Source organism: Lemur catta, chromosome 20 (genome assembly GCF_020740605.2).
Source record: "Lemur catta isolate mLemCat1 chromosome 20, mLemCat1.pri, whole genome shotgun sequence".
In the NCBI taxonomy this organism is placed as follows: Eukaryota; Metazoa; Chordata; class Mammalia; order Primates; family Lemuridae; genus Lemur; species Lemur catta.
In genome coordinates this window covers 30,955,132-30,977,380 of record NC_059147.1, presented here as the reverse complement: position 1 = coordinate 30,977,380, position 22,249 = coordinate 30,955,132, and the positions used below count along the sequence as shown (strand labels likewise).

The 22,249-nt window shown below is 43.6% G+C and overlaps 1 protein-coding gene and 1 long non-coding RNA gene across 3 annotated transcripts in view; one reads left to right on the top strand and one right to left on the bottom strand.

The window, feature by feature from the left end:
- The window catches only part of LOC123625314, a 101,499-nt gene extending 91,974 nt beyond the window's left edge, over positions 1-9,525 (bottom strand). The window contains exon 1 of the long non-coding RNA XR_006730456.1: positions 9,426-9,525. This is a non-coding gene — a long non-coding RNA (uncharacterized LOC123625314). The remainder of the gene's footprint in view (positions 1-9,425) is intronic.
- A 1,682-nt stretch (positions 9,526-11,207) lies between these two features.
- The window catches only part of GNAO1 (G protein subunit alpha o1), a 149,171-nt gene continuing 138,129 nt past the window's right edge, over positions 11,208-22,249 (top strand). For both annotated transcript variants that reach the window (XM_045533696.1, XM_045533697.1), the window contains exons 1-2: positions 11,208-12,284; positions 12,505-12,547. In XM_045533696.1, the coding sequence (XP_045389652.1) occupies positions 12,167-12,284; positions 12,505-12,547 (161 nt within the window). In that variant the 5' untranslated portion in view covers positions 11,208-12,166. The remainder of the gene's footprint in view (positions 12,285-12,504; positions 12,548-22,249) is intronic.

Here is a 22,249-nt window from a genome sequence, read left to right as displayed (position 1 = left end):
GAACAGAATATTTCAAAGTATTTTCTAATCTCCCTCATCATTTCTTCCTTGGTGTACTGTGTTATTTATTTTCCATATATTTGTGAAATTCCCAAATTTCCTTCTGTTATTGGTCTTTAATTTAATTCCACTGTGGTAAGAGGTGCACTTTATTTCAATCCTTTTAAATTTATTCAGGCTTATTTTGTGCCCTACCATTGGTCTAGACTACAGAATATTCCATGTAGGCTTGAGAAGCATGTGTATTCTGCTGTTGTCAGGTGGAGTGTTCAATAGATGTCTCTTAGGCCTAGTGATTTATATATTGATCAAGTTTTCTATTTCCTCATTGACCTTCTACCTGGTTATTCTGTCCATTATTGAGAGTGGGATATGGAAGCCTATTATTGTTGAATTGTCCATTTCTCTCTTCAATTATGTCAGGTTTTGCTTCATGTATAACATCTTAGGGCTCTGTCAAGTGTACATATATGTTTATAATCATTATATGCTCAAATGTTATAAATTGTTATATCTTCCTATATTCTTTTTATCACTATAAAATGTCTTTGTCTCTGATAAAAATTTTTGTCTTAAAATTTATTTTTTCTGGTATTAGTATAGCCACTTCAGCTCTCTTTTGGTTACTGTTTGCATGGTATATCTTTTTTCCCCATCCTTTTACTTTCAATATATTTATATCTTTGAATCTAAAATTTATTCTTATAGACAGCATATAGTTGGATTATGTTTTTTTAATCCATTCTGCAAACCTCTGCCTTTTACTTGGTGTATTTAGTCTATTTACACTTCATTACTGATATGGTATGATTTATGTCTGCCTAATTTTAAAATTCTTTTTTCTCTGTGAGTTTCATTTTGGATAGTTTGTATTTCTATGCTGTCAAGTTCATTAATCTTTTCTTCCTTAATTTCTAACATGTTGTTGATCCCATCTAATGTATTTTTTATCCCAGACATCATAGTTTTAATCTCTTTAAAAAATATATTCTAAGTCTCTATTCACAGACATTATACAACTATAACAACTTTTAATGTTCTTGTCTGCTAATTCTAAAATCTTATCTATGTCACTTTTGATTTGATTTTGATTGATGGCTTAGTCTCCTCATTATGTGTCAGATTTTCTTGCTTTTTTATATGCCTGGAGGTATTTGTTTGGATGTCAGGCATTGTGAATGTTACACTTTTGGATGTTGGATATTTTTGTATTTCTTTACATATTCTTGAGTTTTGTTTTAGGACACAATTAAGTTCCTTGGAAACAGTTTGATCATTTTGAATCTTGCTTGTTAGGGAGGACCAATGTAATATTTAGTCTGGAGTTGATTATTCCCTACTACCGAAGCAAAACCCCTTTAAGTACTCTCTCCAGTACTCCATGAATTATGGATGTTCTGGTCTGGCTGACAGGAACAGGTACTATTATTGGACCTGTGTGAGTGCTATCACTGTTCCCTCTAATTCTCTTTGATGGTTATTTCCCCAGTCTTGGACAGTTTCCTTACATGCATGTGCCAATTAATAATCTGAATACTCAAGAGGAACTCTCTGCGGATATTCGGAGTTCTCTCTTTGAGCAGCTCTCTCCTCTCCAATACTTTGTCCTAAGAACTCTAGCTCCCTTGGTCTCCCTGGATTCTCAGCTCTATCTCCTGAACCCAGGAAGTCTGCTAAGCTCAACCTGTGTACCCCCTCCCTCCACCAAAATCTAAAAACCCCCTTAAAACGATAAGGTGTGGCAATCATATAGTCACCTCATTTGTTTCCTGTCTGTTAGGAATCACTTTTATTCATTGATTGATGTACAAGGTCTTAAAAACATTATTTTATGTCTTTTGTCTTTTTTCTCCCTGGTTATTTCAGGTGTGAGGTTAGGTAAACAGGCAGTAACTATTATTTCATCTTGACCAGAAACATTAAGTATTTCCCTGGGTTTCTTAATGACTCCCATAGGCTCCAAATGTCTCAGAATTTTTCTAAGCCACTGGGAACACCTTATGATACATTCAATATCATGTAATAGAATGTCTACAACTTGTCCTTGAAAATATTCTTTCCAAAAATATTTAATCTGAGTCTGAGGACTACTGCATCTGAGTCAAGGTAGGCCTCACATAAGCCACCATAGACACATTGATGAGGGCAATATTTAAGTATGAATCGAGATCCAAGAGGCCATAAAATGCACGCCATTGATGGAGATATTACTGATTCATGCATTTCTAAGACACTATGTTATCTCTAACTAAGAGATAAAGAAGGCCCAAAGTGTGAGGCAAAATCTTAAAATTCTGGTATATATGAATGACTTACTAGCCAGAATTCAGCTAGTTGCATATCACAACTTCTATAAAGTTTCCACAGTCCAATAAGCAGAAAAACAGAAGATAATATTCTAAAATGTGATATGCAAAAATGCCTCATGGAAAAGTGATTTTTCTCATGCTCTGTCAAAATCAACTTTGGTTGGAGATGGGATGGGCCTGATAAGGAAGGATGAAGCTCCAGAGACTCGATCAGGTTTCTCAAGGTGTGGTTTTCCCAAGATACCTCAAAATGATTTGGGGGATGCATGTTTAACTGCATATTTCTGGCTAGGTGCAATGGCTCACACATGTAATCCTAGTACTTTGTGAGCCTGAGGGGGGATGATTGCTTAAGGCCAGGAATTGAAGACTAGCCTGTGCAACACAGTGAGACTCTGTCTCTAAAAAAAAAAGAACAAAAAAAACCCCAAAATTAGCTGGGCATGATGGCACATGCATGTAGTCCTAGCTACTAGCTACCCTGGAGGCTGAGGCAGGAGGATCACTTTAGCCTAGAAGTTTGAGGTTGCAGTGAGTTATGATGATGAAGCCACTGCACTCCAGCCTGGGGCAACAGAGAGAAACTCTGTCTCAAAAAACAACAAAAACAAAAATGCAGATTTGTAAACTGCAATTCAGTTACTGAATCACAATCTCTAATGGCGGAAACCAACAACCTACACTTTTAATAAGCATCCTTGGTGGTTTCTGTGCACATTAAAGTTTGAGAATGACTATAGGCAATTGCACTGAAACTAGGCAGGACAGCAGGCTCATTTAATAAACACCAAAAAGAAATCCGAATGTGCAGACAAGGCACGGTGTTAAGGGAGTCTGACAGTAAGCAAAGGATTCATGTAGGCCATTACAGGGGTGAGAGGAAGGCTCCACATGTCAACAGGTGGATATCCAAAAGTGGAGAGGCATGTTAGGAGTCAGGCATCAACAACAGGCAAAGTTCCAAACATACAGATGATGGGCAACAGAGATGCAGCAGCTTATATTAAACACTCATGCAGACTTTGGTTTAGGGATTGGCTTCTAAGTTCCATGAGGCTGAAGGGATCAAGGTAGAACTCCAATCCAAAAAAGAAGGGCCAGAGACAGACACACAGAACCTAAAAAAGGCCTATTACTGGAATTAGTCATAAGGACTAAAGTGACAGCCTACTCCACAGGGCCAGGGTAAGCTCCAGGAAGGACCAGCACAAAGACTGATTCTATGCTCAATCACCAAGCAACACTTGAATTTTCCCTGTCCATGGCCTGGATTAGTCTAGGACCTGCGACAAGAGTTAGCCTGGAAAAGATCTATCTGCTCTAACTTCCTGTTCTCTACCTGAATTCTGTTTCAGATGTAAGGCTCAGGATGTTGTCACAGGAGTGATGATGGTTTTTCTCAATAGTTCCCATGATGGCAGCCAGATGTAAAAGAAGCTGATTCCTAAATAGAGTAGCTCCCTGAGGGGGACAGGGGAAGTTGGATATTCTGGAGCCAACAGCAAGATGTGTTCATCTCTAGGAAATTCTGAAATGTTATAGCTTAGTCATGCTAGGGTAGAGAACCTAGGTGTTTTCTATGCAATTCTTTTTTTTCTTAAATATCAGACTACTTTTGTAGTGAAAGAAAAATCTCACTTTTATGTATATCACATTAAGCATTTTATTTTAACCTAAAACGTATAAATATACATTTGTGAAGTAGACATTTAATGTAGAGCAAAGGAGACTTTAAGTTCTCTGATTGGAGTTCCAGTGTTCTAACATAACCACACCTATAACATACATTCTAGGATTTCTAAAAACCTTAATTTTTAACCCACTATTAGATAAACTCATAAATTCTTGGTTTCTTCATGCTTAGAGCACTGGTATCTCTAAGGTTGTGGAAGCATCATGCTGAATTCCTCCATTCCCTCAACAACACCATTTCAGAAAGTGATAGCAACTATTTAAATAGTATTCACTAACTGAGTGATTACTAGGAAGTAAGTGAAGAATCAGGAGGACTGTTAGAGCCATGCCAGACAAAAATCACAAGAAAGCCAGAATTGAAAACATCTAGTAGAGGCTGAAAGAAAAGGCAAACACCTTGTCATGCTAATCTGCTCCTTCAGTTAGTTACCGCTGGCTGTTTCACTCCTGGATCTATGTGGCTCCCTGGGCTATTCTTTCCCAGCCTCCTGGGATGTTCCCCACTCAGCATAGTCACTCACAAAGAGATACTGTCAAAATCAATTGGGTGGTGATTAGGAGCCATTATCTGCCTGCTGTGCTGAAAGGGATACAAAGCAATCTGGAGAAAACCTTTCACCATGGGTTAAAAAATATTACAGTATTTCTAGGAGTGGTGTCACTTATAAGTTGGAAAATCAAAGTTAAGCCACTGTCTTTCCATAATGTTGGCTTGTTATGTTTATAAGGTGTTATGTCTCTAAAGCAAACACCGTAAGAAATATGAAAGATTCATTACTGACTTAAAGGGAGGAAAAAAGTAAAGGGAATCATTCTGAGAATGAAACAGATGTACCCACATTCAAGGACTGAATAATAGATTTGTAGCATGTTCTTGCTTTGCCCTCTGGAGGGGCTTCTACCCCCTGTAGCTCTACCTTCTGTATTCTCTCTGATGTCACTCTCCAGGTTCTTTGCCCACTCAACTCAGATTTAGAATTATGGATGTAGAATACAGAAAGCACATAAAATTCAATACCTTCATTGAGGAAACTGATGCCTGGACAGGGATAAATTTCATTTATGATGATCCATAATAGGGGAGGAAGGATTACTGAGTAAAGCAAAAACTCACTAAAATATGAATAACATAATTGGTCTCTGTGCTATTTAAAAGAGTAACTTAGATGTAATTTTTGAAACCTGGATCTTAGGGAAGTAGCATGATGTGCAGAAAAGACCACTGTCTCAGTTCATTTTGCATTGCTATAAAGGAATACCTGAGACTGGGTAATTTATAAAGAAAATATTAACAGGTTTATTTGGCTCATGGTTCTGCAGGCTGTACAAGAACCATGGTACTGGCATCACCTTCTGGTGAGGTCCTCAGGAAGCTTCCAATCATGGCAGAAGGGGAAGGGGAGCCACATGTCACATGGCAATAGAGGGAGCAAGAGAGAGAGGGGAGGTGACACCAGACAGTTTTTAACAATCAGATCTCAGGAGAACTAATAGAGTAAGAACTCACTCATTAACGCAGGGAAGTCACCAAGTCATTCATGAGGGATCTGTCCCCATGACCAAACACCACCCACTAGGTCCCACTTCCAACATTAGGGATCAAATTTCAATATGAAATTTGGAGGGGACAAATATCCAAACTGTATCAACCACTGTCTTGGAATTCAGAAAACTGTTCATCCTGATTATACAAAAAAAGTAGAATCAAAGAAAGTGATCAAATTGAACAATCCCCAAATCTGTCCTTTTTCTTTCACTGCCCCATTCACCCCATTTCTTAATCCCACTATCGATTTTTTTAAGATTGCCTTTGGGCATCTACCTCATTAATTTCAGAGTCATCATTAAGTCATTACACAGTTTTTTAGTTGAGATCTGTGTACATCCTTTCTTTGGTCATTAGGAACAGCACATTTTTTTTCATTTATATTGGATGTAACTAATTCAGAGACCTTTTGCTTTTTCCTTAGCCCTCTCCAAAGGCTATAATGACCAGGGGAAAGATAGTGGACTTCGGGGATGGTTTAAGAGGAAAATCAGTGCAGTTCTTTTCTTTTTACTTCAGGCTCTGAGTGATTCTAGTTAAGAGTCCTACGGGGTAGGTGTCTGGTTGAAAATGTGTGTCTCTTCCTGAATTGTCCTTTTTCAGTTTTATAGATGTGCTCCATCACACACACAGGAATTTCATAAAAAATGTTTTTCTCTGCCACAGAGGTCAGGGTTTTGCAGGCCTTTGGGGAACAGATAACACGCCTAAATGTCAGCTCAACTAAAGAACCACATTGCCCCACTGGAATGCCTCGTTCTCAATACTTGGAAGACTTTGGGAATACCCCAAAACACATGTACTTTTTGCAGCAGTCTCCAGCCTTTTTGGCACCAGGGACCAGTTTCATGGAAGACAATTTTTCCATGGACCAAAGGTGGGGAGTAGGGTGTCATGGGGTTGAGGGGAGGTGGTGCAGAGCTCAGGCAGTAATACATGGCCCATTTCCTAACAGGCCAGGGGATGGGTACTGGGGTTGGGGACTGCAGCTTTAGAGGATGCAGATGGGTCACAAAATTAAATCAGTCTAGTCTGGCCAAACACCCTCAACCCACTTCTAAGTTTGAACTAATTGATAGCCTCGCCTTCTCCCCAGTCACACTTGTTACAGCCAATTCAAATTGGTTTTAACTGGATTCAGATAAAATTCACCTACTTTTTTCTTGCACAAATAAAACTGTCAGGAATAAGCAAAACAGTTCTATCTGCAAAGAGCAATGTGGTAATAAGACTTTGGACCTTGAAGGTTACAGAAGACTTATGAGATAATGTCTAAAACGTGTTTGAGATGCATGTGTGAAAGGCTCTATACAGATATAAAATATGATAAATAATGCAGAAAACCTTTGTATCTGGAAATCTCCCCTCTTCTGGAGGACATAATAAGTATTAAATAAATACAAATATGTACCTGCTAATCTTATCTGTCAACACCAATCCAGATAGGTTGAAAAGTACTTATCCCCATCAAAACAAATAAGAATCTTAGTTTCTGATGAAACATTTTCCAAAAATTCCAATAGGAAACTATGACTGTTGAGTCATATTAAGCTAAGCTTCCATCTTCATTTTAGCTTTTGGTCTATCTTATCAACATGAAAGCACTAGTCCTGGCCCCTCCAATTTTCCATAATTCTCTCACCTGAAAGGAGTTTATAGACCAGTAATGTGTTCCCCAAAGCATATCAGTAATCACTTGGGGGAGAAGGTATGATTGTAAAATGAAGATCCCCAGCCTCCACCTCAGACTTACTGATTCAGAAATTCTAGGGATAGGACCCAGAAATCTGCATTTTAGAAAGCATCTCAGGTAATTCCTATGCACAATAATGTTTGAGAAGCACTGCTCTGGTAGGTCTGAAAGATGTGCACAAAATATCAGTCAGGAAAACGATAAATAGGGGGCTTGTCTTTTAGGGACATAAAAAGAATTGATCAGCACGTTCCCTCATTAATGCCAGATATTTATCAGAAAACAGGTCATCTCTTATTCTAACCCAAACATACTTCTAAATTATATTCACCACTAAGTTGGATTATGAGCTATCAATTTTATAATAGGAACACTTAATGCAAAAATCCAAAATTTTTAGTGATCTACCATTCTCTCTAAAATGCCTAATTCACTTGACATTTAGTTTAGCTTCATTTAGCTCATGAACCACACATTTTAGCCTATTTTCTTCCCATGAAAGTAGTCTTCATAAGGATTAATAATTTTAATAATTTTTTTCCTTTGACAGAAATACAAAAAACTAGTAAACATAAAGAAAAGTTGAATTCAGAAACAGATGAGATATCTTCTGGTCTTTAAGAAAGTAAGCTTCTAGTGGAATTAATTGGCACAGCAAGATTCTGTATAAGATCAACACAGAAAAATCACCTGGGGAGTGGCTATCAATGCAAATTGCACAAGTATATGACTTGGTAGAAGCAAGATGGATAATTGAATTTTTAACAAGCACCCCAGCTGATTCTAATGTGAATAGTTTTGAGAAAACATTCCAGGGGTTTCAAGATTTCCAGATTCCAAGCTCTTATATCTGAACCTCCCTTCACGGCTAAATCAATATATTAAACATAGTAGATTGTCAATACATGCATATTTAATTAAAGTAATTAATTTCATATTTAATTAAAGTATAAAAGGGAACAAATACGGAAATTCCATTTCCCTAATCAGAGCCCACACTCTGTAAGTCAGAGCTGGGGAATCTTATATATATCATGAATTACTGTCTTCCAGAAATAGGAGCCACCTGTAGTAAAAAAGCAACTTAATGTAGGCTTTGCTGTTGTTCCTTTTAGAGAGTATTTAAAACATTCTAATTACACACTTTTAAAATTAAAAATATGCTGAACAGTACATGTGTAGCAAAGGGGATGGCTGAATGAGGGTGGGGTGAGAGTTATTCTCTGGACAACAGCAATAATCAAATAACTATAATTCTGAGGACCATATAAAATAAAACAAAATGGAATCTGTCTAAGCATGCTCCCACTCTTCATGTTAGGATGGTAATTTCCTCATTCCCACAGGAATTAATTGTGAACAAGTCAAACAATTGTGGTACTAGCTAATTATTAATACTAATAATTCACAGTGAACTGAGAGATTGTCATCCTCACTTCCTTTGGGAGAACCAGAATAAATTTAATAATTGGGTTCTGCGGTTGTAAGCTTTCTGTGACTCCGAGAAGCATACTTTATATATGTATATAATATGGTATTTCTCAGATAGTTCACAAACCTGTAAAAGAAGCACTAGCTTACTACATAATGACTTTGTGACTTTGAACAGTTATTCAACCCCTTAAAGGCTCAGCTTCCTCAACTGTAAAATGGGTACCCAGGCTGATCCGTATTCATGGTCCAGGCTCTTTCCACTCAGCTATGACGCTTCCCACACCACAGTGCTTAAGTGAGGTTTATGTGAGAGGATCACAAGAGATAATTTTTGCAAAAGTACTCTCTCTGTAAGCTGTAAAGCACTATACAGATGAAGTGGATTATTATTATTATTAGAAGCCCAGCTATAAAGATGAAAAGTGACCCAGAAAAAGAAAACAGAGTAGATAAACCTGAAATACAACATTGATAGTGCCTAGAACATTATCCCGTACATGGTGCATAGGTGCTAAATAAGTAGTGAGTAAAGAAAAACACCAAACACAGGTAGGTCTGTGCCACCACCATACTAAGTCTGATACCACAAAGGAATAAATATACCTAAAGGCAAGGCTAGTTTCTTTCAACCATGCAAACCAGAATGCCCAAAGAGCCTAAGATCTTAAATTTTAAATTACTTGATATGAAAGAGCACTAAAATGTAAAATTCGACCCAACATCTGCAAGGAAATGGTTATATGCTTACCTCTTCAGTCTTTCAAATGCAGTCTTGTAGGGATAGCAGAACCTGGATGAGGAGGCTGAATTTTTTTCCTGCATCTGGTAGATCTGCATAATTGTCCTAACAACCTGTTGAGAAAATAAATTCTATAGAATGATGGGTACCTACGCTCTCTGTTTTGGATTTGAAGGGCTGACTTTTATCTTTTATTGACACCTGGATTTTAAGCCAAACTAGATTTATCCCCTAATATGCCCCTCCAAAAAAAGAAAAAAACACACACACACCCAAAAGAAGAATGGGGCGGGGAAGTAGAGAAGCAGTTATTTACTTTATAAAACAATTCTCTATGGGATTCCTTTGTCCGTTTTCTAGACTATGTAAAATGTGATACAAATTTAAATATTTAAATTACATACAACTTGACACAGACAGCTATTTGTAAAATGAGGCAAACCCATACTGGGAAATACCAAATAAAAAAAATTCTGGGGAAAAATACTTTCTTCTGGGTGGCCCTAAACTGCCTTTTTCCCCCCTCCATTGCAAATGTATTTTTATGCTGGGTAACATTTCCAAAACAGGAGTGTTTTTTCTATCGCTGAAACGAAACAAACAAGTTTGCTTTCATAGCCACAGAAATGCCCAACTGTTAGAAAAAGACGTTTTCCCCCGGCCGCTTGCCTTTCTTATCCCCGTGCAACCTTGCTTATTGGCCCTTTTCCTTAGGAGAGCCCCTGGAGCTGTCTGACGGAACTGATTGTAAAACTATTTTGTGCAGGAAGAATTAGTTTCTTCAAAATCTGAGACCACCCAGAACATGCCCAATCTTTGGCAAATGTCTACTTGTTTCCTCAGTATTTGATTAGCCGTACACTGAGTAACTGGCGTGGGTTTTGGGGTATTTGAGGAGAAATGGGCAAAACTGTTTTAAACGATGAAAAAAAGGAGAAAATCTCCTCTCTCATCAAAAACCTATTCAAAATTCATTTTGTGTGTTTTTCTTTTTGGAAGGGGCAGGGACAAGAGGATTTGGTGCAAAGACGCCCTCAATTGGTTCCAACATTTGCAAAAGCTTTTTAAATGAACTGTGTTTGGGGAGCAAGCACTTACTAGAAGCTCCCAATGGCAAGAAAACCTGTCCTTCCCCTCTGGGCACCGAAGCCTCCCCGGGGTGGGGACCGTCTCCCGCACTGAGAGCGGGGGCCGGAATCTCGGAGCAGGGTCGCGAGGGCCTTGGGGGGCGGAAGGTCCTGGAGCACAGGCTTAGGCTTTGGCTTTGGCTTTGTCCCAGCCTGCTGCGTACCTCTCCTCACCGCCTCGTCTTTCACATACTAGGTGCTCAATTAATGTGGATGCAGGAAGCGAAAGATCCGAATCTGCCCTTGTGCCTCAGAGGCGAATTACGGGGTGCGCAGGTTTATTCCGACCCGCTGCCTCCTCACGTTTGCTGAGGTAACCTGGCCGCGGCCGCTATGGCCCCAGCAGCTGGAAAGCAACCAAAGCGAGCTGCAGGAGAAAAGATGGAGAGCAGGCCGGAGAGGAAAACAGGCCGCGCGGGGCGCGAGCCGGGGGGCCCACCTGACGGCCCCGCCGGCCACCCGGCCCCGCACTCCCAGCGACCAGGAGGCCCGCGCAAACTGCGCCCGGCAAGCAGCGGGGTGGGGCGCCCCAGCGCGCGCCCGGCCCCAAGCCCCGCCCCCGCACGCGCCCACCTCAGGAGAGCCTCGTTCCGGGAGGGCGCGGGGGGTGGGGAGGCCACGCGCGCGCGTGCGCGCCGCGGCCAGCTGACGCGAGCCTCCGAGCGCGCGCCTCCCCCGCCCCCAGCCTCCTGGTCCCGGGGGCCCAGCGCGCGGCCCTGCTGACGTCAGCGGGCGGCTAGCGGAGACGGGTGCGCAGAGCCGCCGGCGCATTCGCGCGCTGCGCTCGCCCCCTCCCCCGCCCGGGCCCCGGCGCGCGCGCGCTCGCTCGCTCGCTCTCCCTTCATTTTTTTCCCCTCCCTCCCTGCCTGTCTCTCTCTCCCTCTCCCTCGAGCTCCCGGCTGGCCTCGGCTCCCTCACGCTCTCCCTCTCTCCGGTAGGCTCCACCGAGCGATGCGAGTTCTGAGAGACAGCGACGCCGCCTCCCGCTAGAGACCTGCCCCCCGGCCCGGCCCCCTGCCCAGCCCTGCCCAGCGCGCGGGGGTCGGCGAAGGCGCCGCGGACTCACCGACGGCTGAGGACCGGCGATGCACATGCACTAGCAGCACCCCCCAACTCACTCCCTCCACACCCCGCGCCGCCGCCGCCGCCTCCTCCGCCTCCTCCTCCTCCGCCGCCGCCGCCGCCTCCTCCTCCGGCAGCCGCGGCAGAAGGACCCACCCTGCCCCCCACCCCACCCTCCGCCGGCTCCGGCTGTGGCTCCAGCCGCGACTATTATTTTATTTATTTTGGGTCGTGCACAAGCCTCAGTGCCTGCAGCCCGCGCCGCCTCGGCCCACGGGCGCCTTCTCCCTCAGCTCCGGAGCCTCAGACCCCGGCCGCGCTCGTCTCGACACCCCCAGACTCCCGCCAGCAGCCGCGAGTCTCCGCGGCTGGAATCTTGTTAGCGGCTGTCTTTTGGGGGGCTTCTAGTTTCCCGACATTTTTGTTTCCAGCCAAGGAGAGGATATCGTGATTTTTCCCCCTTTGAGCCCAGGCTCTGCTCTCTGGGGGGGGTGGGGGGCGCGCCGAGCCGGGGAGCCGTGCCAGCCGAGTCGTGCGGGCTGTGGCAGGGAAGGGGCCACCATGGGATGTACTCTGAGCGCAGAGGAGAGAGCCGCCCTGGAGCGCAGCAAGGCGATTGAGAAAAACCTCAAAGAGGATGGCATCAGCGCCGCCAAAGACGTGAAATTACTCCTACTGGGTAAGGACCTCGGATGCGACCCCCATCCCACGACCCCAGCCACCCACACCCCCTGCCACCAGCACCCCCTGCCACCTGCGCCCAGGGAGACCTGGTCCCAGTAGTTGCCACCACCATGTGCCCAGGATCTCCCACCACTTCGCATGCCTTAACCGCCCCCCCCTGCCCCGTTCCCCTAAGCTGACACTCACCACTTTTTCCCCTGTCTGTGTCCCAACAGGGGCTGGAGAATCAGGAAAAAGCACCATTGTGAAGCAGATGAAGTAAGTCCCTGTGGCATTGGGATTTGTACTTTTATTAAGAATAATTTTAAAAATCATTTTTATTACCTTGCTAACTCCACAGTGCTCTCCAGGCCTGCTTTTTAATTCGCGTGCACACACACACACACATACACACGTACACACACACACACACACACACACACACACACAGCCATGGACTTGACTCCCCTCCCCCACTCCCTACGTTGGTTTTGGGTCCTCCACCCCAACTCCCAGGGTGGGTGTTTTTTGGGGGAGGGATAGGGGGAGTGCCTATAGTTGTATGAATGACAGTGTCCGCCATATTGATCAGAACATCACATTATTGGCATGATTATGGTCATTACTCTTGCTTATGGAGTATTTCGTGTGTCTCGCTGCCTCCATTTCTTTCTCTCTGTTTCATTCTGTCTCTACTTCTCTCTCCTCCTCCCTCCATGCCCACCCCCCCGCCCCAACGTCTGTAATCCCACTTTCTCCTGCTCTTCTCCTGGGGCAGTGATTTTGAACTTGGCTAAAACATGGAGGGAACCCAGCCCTCGACTGGGGTGGAGGATCAAGTGTCTGCTGTTCAAGAATTTGGTGCTGAATTGGAGTCTGTGGATTCTACCCCACCCCCACCCCTCTACCAAAAGAGGGCGAGGGTTAGGGGAGGGGAGGGGATGTGTGTTAGAGGAATGAGGTGGGTTTCCAAGCGGAGGTGACTGGCACAGTTGTATCCAATGCAGAGGTGGAAGGGGACGCTGGCTGTGAGGCTGAATGCACGCCCCTTACTGCCCCCAGCCGGCCCCTCTCCACCCCCACCCTCCCAGCGTTTGCTCTCCTGACACCAGCAGTTTTCGTTCACTCTGTGGCCTTTATCAATGTATTTATTTACACTCTGCATAGGCCGAGTTCCATATAATCTGCCCACAATGCGGATTTCAGGCCCACTTGCCGCCACCCCCTTCTGCCTTAGATATCATTTTCCCCTCCTAATTAACTGGGGGTGGATTTGAGTGATGGTTGAAAATTAAAACAAAATGGGATATTCCTTCCCTTCCACACTTTCTCAATAAGGCGCCTCGCCCCTCCTTCCCACTGTCAGGCTCGCTTCTTGCCCCATCCACTCAACAGTTCCTGGTGAGCCCACAGGCAGCTTTGCTTGGGGAGGGGGTTGCCGGCAGGGAAAGGGTACACGCCTTCGGGGCCTCCCGGCCCTGCTGCTTCCGTTGGTCTGTCAGTTCCGGACGGAGGAGTTCGTTAAGAACGTTTAGCGAAGATTTCCACGTCGTTTTGCTGTGACACCTTCGTGCACACACAGCTCCTAATTAGGAGTTGCTGTGCAGTAAACAAAAATGATTATTTTTCAACTTGACAGAATAGCCGAAGTAATTGCATCCCGTAGGAAAACAATGGAAAATAAAAACCCCTTTCGTGGGAAGGTGGGTGGGAGACGAAGCATGCTTGCGGTTTCAGAACCAAGATGCGAAAGATCTTGCATGTGTAACAGGCATGACAAGCGGGTTCTAGGCGGCGCCATGATGGTAGGGAGTAGCGACTCGGAGACAATTTCCCCATCTGCTTGACATGTTCTTATTTTTGTTCGAGAGCTCCCTGGGGCTTTCTTCGCAGAGGCCCCTCGGCTCGCCGCACCCCTCTGAGCCACGGGTAATTTGGCTTGGGGCTTCTCTGGAGCTTGTGCAACCCAAATGGATGGGGAGGCGGGGCCTGGGGAATTGCTCTTTGCAACTAGGTGCATGTTGCATCTGCCTGGAGCCCTTGCAGGTCGGTAAATGCAGGCTCCGCCACCCCTTTCTCCCGAGGGAGGACGTTTTAAAACTTCAGAAGTCTGTAATCTGCAGTGTCGGACTCGGAGCCGGGTAGAAGCCCCAGCCACTAGAGCTGGGTGAGGTTTCAGGCGTTGCAAGTGGTGGACAGCGCCCAGCCGAGGCCGGAAAAGTCGATGGGGCTCTGTTCGGCGGCACTCGGCGAGGCTCGGTGCGGCCTGGGCGCGGGGCTCGGAGAGATTCGGCAGTGTTCGGAGCGGAGTCGGGGCCCTGGCGGCGAGAGCCGAGCCGCTTCGGATGAGGCCGAAGGCATTCGGATACGCTGGGGAGGGTGACGGGAGAGCACAGGAGGGGTTGAAAAGGGGGGACAGGCTAGAATCTACAAATTAACTTTGCATCTGCCGAAGCAACTGCTTTTCCTCAATATGCCCCATAAATTAGGTTGATTTAATAAGAAGTTTAAAAATATATACTGAATCCCCCAAAGGGTGCCTCACCTTTTTTATTCAAAGAGAGCTGAGCTCTCTGAGGAAATAGGTGTGCCACTTTAGAATGAAAATTCCTAATTATGTGCTGGGGCAGGAAATCTTAAATTAAAGCTATATGTAGACTCCCCGACAATGTCCTATATGTCTTGTATTTGGTTACACTGAGAAGGGGGAAAAATGAAATGTCTGATGTTTGAGATGGTTAATTCAGAAATCAGAGCATTCCCTGCCCCCTCCCCTCACTTCCCCATTTCTCCCCCCACCCCCCACTGGACACCTTTTGGGAGAAAAATGTCAGGCAAAACTGAGATTTTGTAGGTAAAAGAATATCCTTTTTTGAAAGCACAACACGCCAACTTTCTTTAGGAAGTAGGCTAGGTTTGCTCAGTAGATCAGTCAGAAAGGTTTCTGGCCCATGTAAATTTTGCTGCAAGTGACCCAGGTATTCTGTTCTGAAGCATTCGTGAATGGCACCTTCTCCTGTGAGCCCTCCAGCTTGGCTTGAAATAAATCAGATCGGGGCCTTGTGCCAAGCTGGATGCAGGACTTGTTTTATTAACCACAAAATGTGGGATTGGTGTTACTGTATCCCTGTGACAAATTTTTTTTGAGTCCTCCCTTGCAGAGATGGTTTTCAAGATCACCACTTAACTGAGAGTCACTTTGAGTCAGGAGAATTGTACCTTGGGTGGGACCAGGCCCAAAAATCTAGATGGCATTTACAGAAAGTAGTTTCCAACTTCCCTGTGCAATATAATTGGTGACCAATCTATCAGGCCATATGCGTGAGTTAATTAGGATATGGTGTTATTTCTCCAGGGCAGACGAAATTAGAGAGTCTTCTGTAGGTGACGCCCTATGATAACTCAATAATTTCTTAATGGGGTCTGGGATTTAAGAGCTCAGCCTGATGGATTAAGAGGAAGAATACTGGTATTCAGACACCACCCTTTTATTCAGCATTTCCAGAAGAGCAAAGAGCCTTTCCATTCAGCCCGTGTTCTCATCCATGTTGTGATGTGATGATTGGAAGAAGGAATAGGTTTCTGTAAATGCTCGTAGTAACTGAAGTTAAAGGACTGGCAGCTGCCACTTAGAACAGAGTGTTAGCACCCTCATCACCTCATCAGCATAGGAACATTGCAGAGAGACTGAATTCTTCTGTTTGATGCATGTTATAAGGGGAAACTTGCATCTGTTTAAGAGATGTGACAGATTAGATTATCATTTTAAAAGCCTGATTCTCAGTATGTTTATTAAAAATTTCATTTGAACACAGCTTTTTGGGTTTGTGTGTGTGTGTGTGTGCATGTGTATGTGATTGTGAATTAGTGTTAGGGAACTCTGGGTCAGACAATCCAAAACATTTTGGTAGTGAGAAATAAACAGTAATAATTGAGACAACACAAATATAATTTTACGCATACCATGAGTAATCAATGAATCTTTTTTTGTGCATGGCGTTTTAAATAATTTTGCTTGGTTGGGAGTCGTGACCTCAACTGTGATACAGCATCATCATTTTGTAGTCAGTCAGTAGGACTCTTAGTTATTCAGATTAATCAAAAATTTTAAAGGAAGTATCAATTTTATTTAATTACCAAACCCGTACCAAAAAAATCTCTTAAAGAGTTATAGTTTTATGAGGTATAGAATCAATAGAATATCACTTTAAGTGACTTCCCAGTTCTGAACCAATAGTGACATCTGCATGGGCAGTGTACCTGGTGAAAATGTAAAATGAAGTATGGAGTTTGCCCTTGTTTGAGGTGGTGAATTTTCTGTGATGTCAAGTTCAGGCTGTCTGTTTCTGGAGCATTAAGGTGGTAATGAAGCATTGTTTGCTAGCTGGTAGTCTTTACCTAATGGGCACAGTAAAATGGAGCATATTGGATGTGTGTTCATTCCCACAGTACCTACTCAGTGCTATTTTAAAACAAATTTAAGGATTTGCCTGATGAAGACATCATTGCTCATATAAATATTACAGCCCTTACAAGTGGGACGTGATTCCAAGGTTTGACCTCACCCTGTCAATGTAGTCAGTCTTAAAAGGTCACCTGCTGCCAAAAAGCTAGTGGTTTCCTCCTCCCAGCTAACCCTGACTTTGTAATTAGGGTATCTACCATTCGGTTTGGGTTCAGGGCTGCATTTTTTCAGCACACTGCTGTTCAGCACCTACTAACTGGCAGGCATTAATGGAGGTGAATAGCAATTTGCAGCCATTACTCCGTGAAAGTGCAGCCATCTAAAAGGGCGTTTCCCACGTGTGCCCAAAGGGTCCCCTGTTGGGCTCCCATCCCACCGAGAGCTGCTCTTCTAGATTTGTGGACTTATTACTTCTGCGATCATCTCGTTGGCTGCTTTGCCCCTTTCCTTCCTCCTGTCTTTATGTTTATTCAAATGATGCACCTTGCTCTCTGGAGACAGTGAGAGCGTGAACAGAATGTCAGATCAAGTCGCAAATGAGATCTCCTTTGCTGATGGATGGTGCGCTTTCCCTCCTTATTGTTCACTGAGCTGTAAATACTAGCAGACCTTCCTGCCAGAAGAGTAGCAAACAGTCCACCTGATCTCCTCAGGAATCAGCTGTGGAATTCTTGAATCTCACTTACCCACTGGATTCTGAAATGGAACCTGTATGCTTGTTGGAAAAGGTTGTTGCCAATTAGAGTAAATGGATGAAGCTTCATGCAGATTGACATGGCTGGAAAGGAATGCGGATTTTCTGTTCTATATGTGTGGTGCTGGATTAGACTTACAATGCCCAGAGTCAGAGCACTGTCTTGTTGCTTTTAGCGTATGCAACTCCCAGATTATAGTGTGCTTCTTACCATGCCACGTCTGCTAAAGATAGGACAAGATCACTCATGGTTGTCAGCCGCTTCATGGTACCCTATCTCTGTTAACAGTAGAGATTTAATGGGAGTAGAATGAGGTCCTATTTTTCTGGTATGTGCTCAACCCATCTGGACGCTGGGACTTGATACTGTGTCTCCCAAAGTGTTTTCATTCTCATTTCTTATGAAGCCAGATAACTGTTATCACAAGAACACTTCTTGATCTGAAAGACAGCAAACAGCAGGTGAAGAAGATGATTCCAAACTGAAAAAAACATTTTGGAAAGGGTTACCTTAAAAGTTGACACTAGCAAAGAACAACTTTTAACTTTGAAAAAAGAAAAAATGTGTATGTTTGTACAAACGGATTTAAAAATGCTTGGTTTTAAAAATAACAGATGCTATGAGAAGGGCACTTCACCTTACCTTCTTATTGATTGTGTCATCATAAAAAGCTTGAAGGTGCTCGAATTTACTCCATTCTATGATTTTGTTTAAATTTGTATCATATGCTTATTTTATTCCATCCCTCTCATTCACACACAGTACTGGTAGAAAGGAAACCATCCAACAAATCAGTGATTAGCATAGGGGGAAAGGAGAGGAAAGAACCTGTTAACTGGTTCAGAGAAATAGGTAGTTTTTTATTTAGAGGAGCAGTTCAGCATGCTTCTCTAAAATTGAGAAGTGTTTAAGAAAGTAAACTCTGCAAACAGGCTGCCTGGCTTCAAATCTTGGCTTTACCACTAGCTAGATGTGTGACCTTACATAAGTTATGCCACTTTTGGTGCCTCAGTTTCCTTGCCTGTAAAATGGGACTGATAAATAAAAATAACTACTTCATAGGGTTGTTGTGAGCATGAAATGAATTTCACATATGAAATGTACTTATGACGGTGTCTAGAACATGGAGATAATTATACAAATGTTAGTTCTAGTTTTTATTCCTTTGATTGATTAGTGGTTGTTTCCTTCGCATATGGAGTTCTCTTGTCAAGGATGTGGGACTTAACCACCCTGAGAACCAGAGGGGGGCACAGTGGCTCATGCTCATGGCTTCTTCCCCTTGCCTGCTCTGCAGCACCAGTTACATAACAAACTGTGTTGTCATAACTGATGTGACATTTTTGATGGCGCAGCTGCTTCAGCCCAAGAGGCTGGAGTGATATTACAAAGAGTGCGAAGGAGCACTGAACCAGGAGTCCAGACCAGTAGCTCTGCCTCTGCCCCTGAGGGCTTACTTTCCTGAAAGAGTTGGATCAGGGATGCCCCAAGCTCCTTTCCAGTTCTAAACGGTCTGAAATTGGGAACTCCCTTTGTTTTCAGGGTCTTGAGATTCTAAATATTAACATAAAAGCATCAATTATAGTTCTATCCCTTGGGGGTATGGGGTGCCCATGAAAGTTAATTTTAAGGCTAAGATAATTGCACAATAGCAACCTTCACCACAAAGTTTTGTCAGCCAGGAAATTTGTACTTCTGAGGGGCATTTTGAGAAAACCACCACTAACCAAACCTTTCATGCAGACGTGGTTCTCAAGCCAAAGAGGAGGATCTGAAAGTATCCTGTTAGTTAGAAACAGGATGTTTCTGGGAGGAGAGAGGCATTGATGTTGGAGAGAGAAGTGGTTATTCTGTGGCTTCCAGGATGCTCAGAAGTGGAGACAGTCCTGGCATCCACTGGGGTGGCTGCATGCGAAGGAACTTGCCTGGGCCAAGGTCCCTAAGATCCAGGGAGTGGGGAGATTTGCAGACTAGTAAAAGGGAAGGATCAGGAGAATTGCGTTTTACTTTTGACTCACTCTCTAGTTTGAATTTGGGGAGATCATCTGGTCCCTCTGGGCCTCAGTTTGTTCATCTCTTAACTCAGATGTGGGACTTTTACCATAGAACTTCTCGGGCCTCTTTCAGGTTTCCAGTTCTAAGATACAGTAAATGCAAAGAGAAATCTGGAAGCCTGAAATGCAGTGGGGAATAGTGGGAGTATTTACCACCCACAGCTTTTATCTGCTGAGCCATCTTTAGTTCTAATTTTCTTTACAGAGAAGAGGAAAAACATTGTGCTTTTCATAGCACCAAAAAATTAAAGTAAAATAAAATCCTGTAAGGCTAATAGTCAGTGCCCTAAATTTGTCCCCCTGCTCCCTTGATGTGTCAACCATCTTAGAAGCAAGCAGAATGGAGAAAAGAGAAAGGGCATATGATATATAAGAATAAGGCTCCATGGCCTAGGATTTACCCTGGATTCTCTTTCTATGTTAAGTCTTAGCCAAACAGATAGGTTTTTTTGTGGAAAATTGTTACTTATGGGACTAGCTTCCTCATGCTTTAAAATTGACCCTGGGTGGCCTGCTTCCAGGGTCTCAGAGCACTAATGCATATTACACCTTGTAAATTAATTAGGTGTTTATGTGTATGTATTTTTTGCTAGTGTGGGTTCCCCTTCCCCACCAAGGCTCCCTAAAGTAAGGATGGTGACTTATTTTTGCTCATAGTGCAGCATGGAGCCTAATGCCTGGCTCAAAGGAGGTGCTTAATATGTATTAGTTGAAGAAAACAGAGAAAGAAATGAGGTACACAAGCAATGCACCTTATTATCCTACATAAGCTAGAATAATAATATTGAAAGCTTTTGATGGCTGTGGGCTGTGTTCATGATTTTCAATCCATTATCCTTGTCTGTTTTTTTTTTTTTACACATCAACCTATGAGGAAATATAGTCATCAATTCTATCTTACAAATGAGGAAGCGAGGCTCAAAGAAGTTAGGTGGCTTGCGCAAGGACACACAATTTCGTGAGTGACTTGTCTAATTCCAAAACCTGTGTTCTTCCCATTGTAAGCCACACCATTCTTACTGGACCACAACCAGTGTGGTCAACAGAGAGCTGGCAGTCTGGGACTCTGTATCCTTTAGTAAATGGGATGGTCCTAGCCTTGGCTGAGATTGGTGGCTGTAAGAACAGCAAGTGCCTGATTGGTGCTGGGTTCCTTCTGGAGGTGATGGTCACCATGTACCACATTGATTTGGATACCAGAGTGTTCCCTAGCAAACATCTGAACAGTCCTTGAAGTCATTTTCCATTCGTACCTGAGAAATAGGGGCCATTTTCAGTTGCAACAGCGAGAAGTTGCTGCTGAAGGCTCTGGCTTTGGTGGAGGCAAGTGTCTTGAAGAAGACTAGGGAAAAACAGGATGGTAGGAGATCCACCTATCCACCTATCCATCTATCCATCTATCCATCAGCATTGATGAGTGCCTGCTTTGTTCTAGGCATACACATGGAGGTAGAGAGGAAAGTCTCAGTCCCTACCCCTGAGGAACTCATAGTTTAAAGGGAACTACCTGCAAAAGACTCTTGCACTTGAGGGCAGGAAGTGCCATGATGTTTGTATGCACAATATGCTATGGGAGAACAGAGGGCACCTTCTCTAAGCAGGAAGTTCAGGGAAGTCAGTCGAGAGAAAGTGACACGTGGGCTAAATCTTAAAAGCAAGTGGTAGTTAGCCAGGTAGAAAAAAGGAATGCCAGGCAGAGGAACCAGCATGTGCAAAGGCACTAAGATATGTCACTCCATAGAACATGCTAGTAATGTAAACTAATTTGGTTTGACTACAGCAAAATATGTAAAGGAGTGCTAAAAAATGAGGGATGAAAGATGAGACAGAAACCAGATTGTGAAGGGCCTTATATGTTGTGCTGAGGACTTTGGATTTTATTCTGAAGATAACAAGATGCCACCAGAGGGTTCTAAAGAAGTGGGTGGCAGGACCAATTTGCTCTGTAGAAAGATCACGTCCATGGACTAGAGGGAGTCAGGTCGGGAGATTGGGAGACCAGATGGAAAGTTATTCTGTGATTCAAGAGCTAAATTAAAGCAGTGGTAGTGTGGGTGGGAAAAGGAGACAGATTCAAGAGATGTTTGGGCAGTGGAATAATTGAACTTATTTGGTGATCAGTTGCAAGGGCATTGAAAAGGAGATAAATTTTAGGGAGCATAGGCAAGAACAAGTCCAGGAGTCCTGGTTTGGGCCAGGTGGATGGTAATACCATTCTCTGAGATGGAAAAATGCAAGAAGAAGAGGGAAAACTTGGGGAAATAAATAATAACTTCATTTGGCCATGTCGATTCTTATGAATCATATGAGTGGATATCTATGGCAGTGGATTAGGAGACAGGACACATCTGGGGAGAAGGGTCAATTTGGAATTCTGTGGTGCTTGTGGGCAGTGAGAGCCATAGAAGTTGGTAACCTCACCAGGTTGAGTGAGGAGGGAAGAGAAGGCAGAAGATGCACCCCCTTACCTCAACTATCCCTCCCCCAGCTCCAGGAAACTGAGAAGGGGTGATCTGAGAGATGGAAAAGAAAACTCAAGGCAGAGCAGCATCATGAAAGCCAAGGAAGGAAAGGATTTTAAGAAGCTTGGCTCCGCGCAGTGGCTCACGCCTGGAATTCTAACACCCTGGGAGGCTGAGGCAGGAGGATGGCTTGAGGTCAGGAGTTTGAGACCAGCTGAGTAAGAGCAAGACCTTGTTTGTGCTAAAAATAGAAAAAATTAGCCAGGTGTGGTGACACACACCTGTAGTCCCAGCTACTTGGTAGG